Consider the following 6,882-nt stretch of genomic DNA (forward strand, 5'->3'; position numbering starts at 1 on the left):
CATCAACCAACGGCCTTAGGTACACGTCAATGTCGTTGCCGGGTTGTTTTGGGCCTTGGATAAGCGCCGGCATCATAATGAACTTCCGCTTCATGCACAGCCAAGGAGGAAGGTTGAACATACAAAGGGTCACAGGCCAAGTACTATGACCACTACTCAACTCACCGAATGGATTGAATCCATCAGTGCTTAAACCAAACCTTATGTTCCTTGCTTCACTTTCAAAGTCTGGGAATGTTCTATCAATTGATCTCCACTGTGCCCCATCTGCGGGGTGTCTCAGCATCTCATCTTCCTTACGGTCTTCTTTGTGCCATCGCATCAACTTAGCATTCGCCTTGTTCCTGAACAAGTGCTTCAAGCGTGGTATTATAGGGAAATACCACATCACCTTCGCGGGAACTCTCTTCTTGGGAGACTGCCCCTCGACATCACCAGGATCATCTCGCCTGATCTTATACCGCAGGGCTTCGCAGACGGGACAAGCATCCAATTTCTCGTATTCATCACCACGATAGAGGATACAGTCATTAGGGCATGCGTGTATCTTCTGAACATCCAATCCGAGAGGGCAAATAATCTGTTTAGCTTCATATGTTGTGGACGGTAATTCATTATTCTCGGGGAGAATCTTTTTGACAATGTTCAACATCCCCTGAAATGCCTTATCGGACACACCATTTTTTGCCTTCCATTGCACAAATTCTAGTGTCGTACCTAGTTTTTTATGGCCCTGCTGGCAACCTGGGTACAACAATTTTTGGTGATCATCTATCATGCACTGCAACTTTGCTGCTTCCTTCTCAGTTTCGCAATCTCTGTATGCATCTCGTATCACCTGACCAAGGTCATCAGTAGGGTCATTTTCTGCAAACTCATCTTCATCAGCCTCGCCCATTGTAGTACCTGCAAAAGCTTGGCCTGCAACCCAGTCCGGAATGGTGTCATCTTCCTCCTCCTCCTCGCCATCTTCCATTACAACCCCTAGTTCACCGTGCTTGGTCCAAACCAAATAGTTAGGCATGAAACCGTATTTAAACAAGTGGCTGTGAATAGTCCCCCAGGAATCCTTTGAATACTCCTTCCTGTTATTGCATTGGAAGCATGGACAACATACGAACCCATTCTCTGGCTTGTTCGCTTTTGCCACTTCGAGAAAATAATGCAAGCCATCAATAAACACCTTGCTCCGCCTGTCTGCATTATACATCCATTGCTGGTCCATCTGCATCGTATTACGCATGAAAATGGATTACACTTGACAATGGATTACGCGTGAAAATCAATTAAAGATCCAAACAACATGGTACAATACAACAACATGAAGATCCAAATACACATATTTAAATTAAAGTCCCAAACACTGCATAAGTTGTTCAACTTGAAGACCGTGATCATCTCGCGAGGATGTCCTCAACTGGGCGGCACCGGTATTCGTCATGAAAGAGGTTAGATGCTACGGAAAAGGGGACACGGTCACGATGTCCGTATCCACTCTTTCTCGTAGAATCGAACCTCCTTCTTGACATACGTTGCTGCTCGGCGGAGAACATTCTCGCCGAAATGAACACGGTATGCAAGTTCAACAAGTATATGGATTTAAAAAACCATATTGAATTTGATAAGATAAACCGTCTAGACAAGGTAGCATATGGATTTAAACCACTGCAATAATGCATACTATATATGACACATCAATCTCCCTCACATTCTAGCTCAAAATACCTCTCCATTTTTCTACTTCATCATCACATTGTAGCAAATAATCTTTCCATCTCCAAAGAATAAATCAAAGCATAACACGAGGATGAAGTAGCAAACCTTCGCATTACTTGTGTTGGCCGAGTGAAATTCCCACGAAAATGAGGGAAAAAACTTCGGGCAGCACCTCCCTTGCTTGGGCACCACCGGAGAGTAGGTGAAGCTCAGCTCTCTATCAATGTGCTGGACTGCTCGGGCTGGAGGAAGAAGAAAGTCTCTGTCTCGGGATATAGTGGGGGATGAGTTTTTATCCCGGTTAAAAACTCCAACCGAGACAAAAGGAAACACCTTTTGTCCCGGTTGGAAGTTAATCCCGGTTGGAGGATCCAACCGGGATAAAAGGGTCCCGCCACCGACGGCCCCCCGCTAGCCGTTGCAACCGGGACTAAAGGGGGGCCTTTAGTCCCGGTTGCAATTACCAACCGGGACTAATGCTCCCTTCAAATTCCCGCACCCCGGCGCACCCCCTTTTGTCCTGGGCCACTTTTAAACCGGGATAAAAGGGGGCGGATCGAAAGTCAGTTCTCTACTAGTGCCCCCCCTGGTTTGTATATGATGCCATGCAAATATTCGCCTCTTTATATATGAAAATGAAGTGCTGTGGGAAACCTCCCACAGTTTGCCCTTAAAAAAATTTGCATGTCTCAAGACCTCCTTGTAGGACCGTGTGTAGTATTGCATATAAAACATTTGCACATTCTTTTATATCCGAGACAGTTATTGTTTTATGAAATTTGTTTGTCCTGCCATTACAAAATAGGTAAAGGAAAAAAATACAGATATATTAATTGCGCACATATAAACTTAACACTTTGAATATAATTATGGCTTTGTTGAATGTCTCCCATAGGACTCTACGCAATGATGGCCTCGATTGTGGTGGTTATTGTAGCTGCAAACGCATCTGCACACTGAACTGAGCCTAGCAACACGCACAAGCTTTGCACGTCGAAGTCGCTAATTTTTCATTTCAGGATTACGACGTCGCTAATAAGCCGGCACAACAAGAAAATATTTGTTCTTCGTGCTAATCACTACCCATTCCCAACGGCCAAAGCTTATGGACAGAATTTGAGCAAACAAAGCTTTATAGTGTGTCCTTAACACTCCGAAGCTCACGTCAAACTGGAAAATGCCGTGTTGGCAAGCCCGAAAACTAGAGTACACCAATAGGAAGAAACACATGTAACTTCTGTCACATAATCAGTGTGCTTGTTCTTTGCTTCATTTTCTTTGTCTGGTTTTTTTGTTTCATGAAACTGATCTTAGAGCTTTCACCACCTTGTACTTTTATTTTATCAGTATATATATAATCAGTAGGGGGCAACCCCTCCTGTTTCCTCAAAAAAAAATAATCAGTGTGCTCCTAATAGGGGATATGAGTTCAGAAATAGCTCGTCATCCATGTCCAACTTGCTCACAATATATATGCTACCCCCTCCGCTCCAAATTATAAGTCATTCCAAGAATCTTGGAGAGTCAAAGTATCATAAATTTGACCAAATTTATACGATAATATAATAATATTTATGATGTCAACTAAGTATCATTAGATTCTTTATCAATTATATTTTCATAGTATATCTATTTGATGTCATAAATCTTTATATTTTTCTCTATAATTTTGGTCAAACTTGAGATGCTTTGACTCTCCAAGATTCTTGGAATAACTTCTAATTTGGAATGGAGGGAGTACACATTACAGAGTTTAAATTGCTATTTCCCTTTATAAAGCAAGAAAATGATCGCCTGCTGTTGTGGGTATGTGCCGCATTCATATGGAAGAGAACAGATATTAAGACATGCATTAAACGAAAACGAGCAGCTAACAAGCAGAGGTAAACAATAGTTGTATCACCTAGGCGCTGATAAATGTGACTCAGAAGGCACATAGGAAGAAGTTGATCCCGCTACATCGGGATTGCTTGATCCAAAACTAGCCACAAAAATGCAATCAGGTGTGGCGTCCATATTCATCTCGCCTTCCAACACCTTGGCGACTGTTGACATCAAGGGCCTTCTGCTGCTATCAACCTGCAAGCACCACATGGCAAGCTTCATCGTTTCCATAACTTCCTCCACATGGAATTTCATGTCATTACTGCTACTGTCCACCAAATCAGACAGCTGACCAGACCTAGCCTTTTCTTGAAGCAGGGTTATCAAGTGGATGCCCTGCTCGGGCTGAGATTCATCCAAGTTCCGTCGACCACAGATCATTTCGATCATCACGATCCCAAAGCTGTAGATGTCTGCCTTCTCGGTGATTTTTGAGCCCAGCCACTCAGGTGCTAGATATCCACGCGTTCCTCGCATTCGAGTCATCACTTTGCTCTGGTCCCTATTTATCATTTTTGAAAGTCCGAAATCTGAGAGCTTTGCATTAAAATTTTCGTCCACGAGAATATTTTGGGGCTTGATGTCTAAATGTGCAATCTTTTCCTTGCATTCTTCATGGAGGTACGACAATCCCCTAGCAATAGCCATGATGATGTTACGTCTTGTTTTCCAAGAAAGACTGAATACTGGACTTGTGTCAAAAATCCATTTATCCAATGAGCCATTGGACATGTATTCATAGACAAGGAGCTTATGTGATCTCTCTGCACAAAATCCTACCAACCTGACAAGGTTAAGGTGATGGATTGTGCCAATAGTCTTGACCTCTGCTAAGAACTCTTCCATTCCTTGCTCGACACCCTCCAAACGTTTAACAGCAATAGTTTCGTTGCCTATCCTGCCTTGGAAGACAGATCCAAATCCACCACAGCCAAGCTTCACTGAGAACTGGCTAGTAGCAACCTTCAACTCATTAAAGGAGAAACGCTTTGGTGTCCCAGGTATGCTATCTAAGAGTTGGTCCTGGTCTTTCTTGAACTTTTTCCATATAACAGCAGAAACCAATATCCATGTTAGAGACAAGCTTGTGACTGTGGAGGTAACAATAATAATCATCCTCCTTTTATCTGAGCGATTACCTTGTATCTTGACAAACGCTGAAAAGCGATCTGTTGAATCTTCTGCAAATAAAATTAGCTTTTGCTCCGATAACAGCAAGCAGTAACCACCATCACCACCAGGACCATAATTCTGAAAAAGCACTACCTTGCAAGAGCAATCCAATAAACATGATTGCATGCAGACAGTTTGTGAAGAACCTGAAATGGCTTTTGACAAGAACAGACTGTAACTGAAGTAAGAAACATCATTGAGTGGTATCAGCTGGTGCTCATGTGCATGGTTGCAGGAAATGTTTGATACGGGTATGCACCCAGAACCTGGAAGCCGATCATTTTGGAACCTAAAATGGCTGAAACTAGGACAAGAACATTGTCCATTATTACAAACACCATAATCACCACAGGCCAATGGGTAATCACAGAAGTCCATGACCATGCTCAATACATCAAACAACATCCGTGCTTTGCTTGGCTCCTTCAGCTCGTATAGCCTCAAATGCCCGTCAGATTCTAACCTCATGAATTGCAATGAACTTGCTGATGGTAGTGTGAAGATCTTCTCTGGGAATCCAAGGCTGCCATTAACAAATGCATAACAAGTTGATGGTGTAGAAGTTGATATTGGAGTAGTTTGTGTCAAACGTAGTTGTAACCCACTTTCAGTTTGGAACAACTGTGTGTATGCTGCTGGTTCGAAGGAGTACTGCAGCCCATTCCACTCTGCCGATAGATAAACCTTGGAAGATGGCCATTTTGTGTTTGTGGGTTTGGCACTGAGGTTCATTCCCCTACATAGTGATTGGCCCATGACCAAAGTATCTGTTGGGTGGTCAAACGACTGCCAGACTGCGGAATTATTCTCATCAAAAAGCACAAGGTTTCCTGAAGCAAGGCTCATGTTTGCAACTGACTTGTTCGATGTAGCTGTGGACCAGATCGTGGTGCCATCACCATTGTGGAGGAGCAAATCCCCTTCTCCTGTGAAGTTCAAGATGGCATCATGGCTTACAGGATTGTCAGGGTTAGCAGACCAGATGACTGGAGATTGGGGTCCCAAAAACACTACAGCGAGAATGAACGAATGACCATCTGTGGTATAGAAGCCAAAATAACTTGTATATGAGATTCTGCTATCGTTAAGAATGGGGAGCATAAGATGAGTGTTTCCTTTGTCGTCCATGGATATATTACTACTTAGAATATTCGAAATATTCCAAACATTCGATTGAGCAGCATAAGGGAGCTGGGCAAGGATGGTCAGTGGAAAGCAGAAGCCAAGCAGTAATAGAAGAGCCATCGACTTGTTAAAATATTGCATGTTCATCATTTTGTACGTATGATAAAGAAGAACCTTTGATGTCCTAGATATGACAAATCTTCAGGATTCCGATATATAATGGAACACCACTCAATCATAGCTCCGTGTCTCTGAACTGTTGGAGAGAACCACAGTGCACAGAGAATCTTGTTCTCTGAGCAATTTCTACCTGATACAAAATCTGAAAGGCAGAGAGACAACAATATTAGTAGCCGAATTGGGAAAAGATGCAACTCTTTCTCTGTTTAGCGCTAACTGGAGAGCCTGTCCAGGTTCAATGTACCACGGTAGACGGTAGGTGCCTCTCCTTCCTCGAGCTCGGCGCTCCGTCTTCACCAAGTTTGGCTAGCCAGCTTCCCCGTGCCGCGCTTCATCTTCTCCAGCTCCCCGTGGACGACAACCCCTTCCTGCCAACACCTCCAAGGGCCTGCAGCGCCACACCGGTGAGCTTCAAATCGGACCTGGTTGCTGGAGCCTTGAGGGGGGAGTTGCAGGGGAGAGGAGAAGGGGAGCAGGAGCATCGCAGCGGCTTGGTCGGGTGGAGCAGAGAGGAAGTGCGGCTGTGTTGCGGACTTTTGAGCTGCGAGAGGTACGTATCGGCATCGACACGGCACAGCAGTATACGATAAGTAGGTTACTGATCACATCACATGCATGTGGACCAGCTGCATCCATGTGTCCGCGTCCGCATCCGTCAGATTGCCATCCGAGGGCAGGGTGTCCCTCAAAACGAGAATTTGGAAAACAGAAAAAGAAAGATGCAGAAAAAAAAATGTGGGAAAAGCCGTTTGATGAATGGTCCAATTTGTCGACTCTTCAGCCTTAACGACTATTCAGTGCCGG

The 6,882-nt window shown here is 44.0% G+C and overlaps 1 protein-coding gene across 2 annotated transcripts; it reads right to left on the reverse strand.

Moving 5' to 3' along the window:
- Nucleotides 1–3,454: 3,454 nt before the first annotated feature.
- On the reverse strand, nucleotides 3,455–6,623 carry LOC105913666 (G-type lectin S-receptor-like serine/threonine-protein kinase SD2-5). Of its 2 annotated transcripts, XM_012843217.2 has the most exons (3): nucleotides 6,323–6,623; nucleotides 6,073–6,220; nucleotides 3,455–5,699 (listed from the first exon to the last, which is right to left on the reverse strand). In XM_012843217.2, exon 3 carries the CDS (start codon nucleotides 5,617–5,619, stop codon nucleotides 3,616–3,618), a length of 2,004 nt encoding a protein of 667 aa, XP_012698671.1. In that variant the 5' UTR covers nucleotides 5,620–5,699; nucleotides 6,073–6,220; nucleotides 6,323–6,623; the 3' UTR covers nucleotides 3,455–3,615. The 2 variants fall into 2 exon arrangements, with proteins under 2 accessions (XP_012698671.1, XP_012698670.1); XM_012843216.2 differs by having other exon boundaries at nucleotides 3,455–6,220.
- Nucleotides 6,624–6,882: the final 259 nt, after the last annotated feature.

The sequence above is a fragment of the Setaria italica genome, chromosome I (assembly GCF_000263155.2).
Source record: "Setaria italica strain Yugu1 chromosome I, Setaria_italica_v2.0, whole genome shotgun sequence".
NCBI classification, from domain to species: domain Eukaryota; kingdom Viridiplantae; phylum Streptophyta; class Magnoliopsida; order Poales; family Poaceae; genus Setaria; species Setaria italica.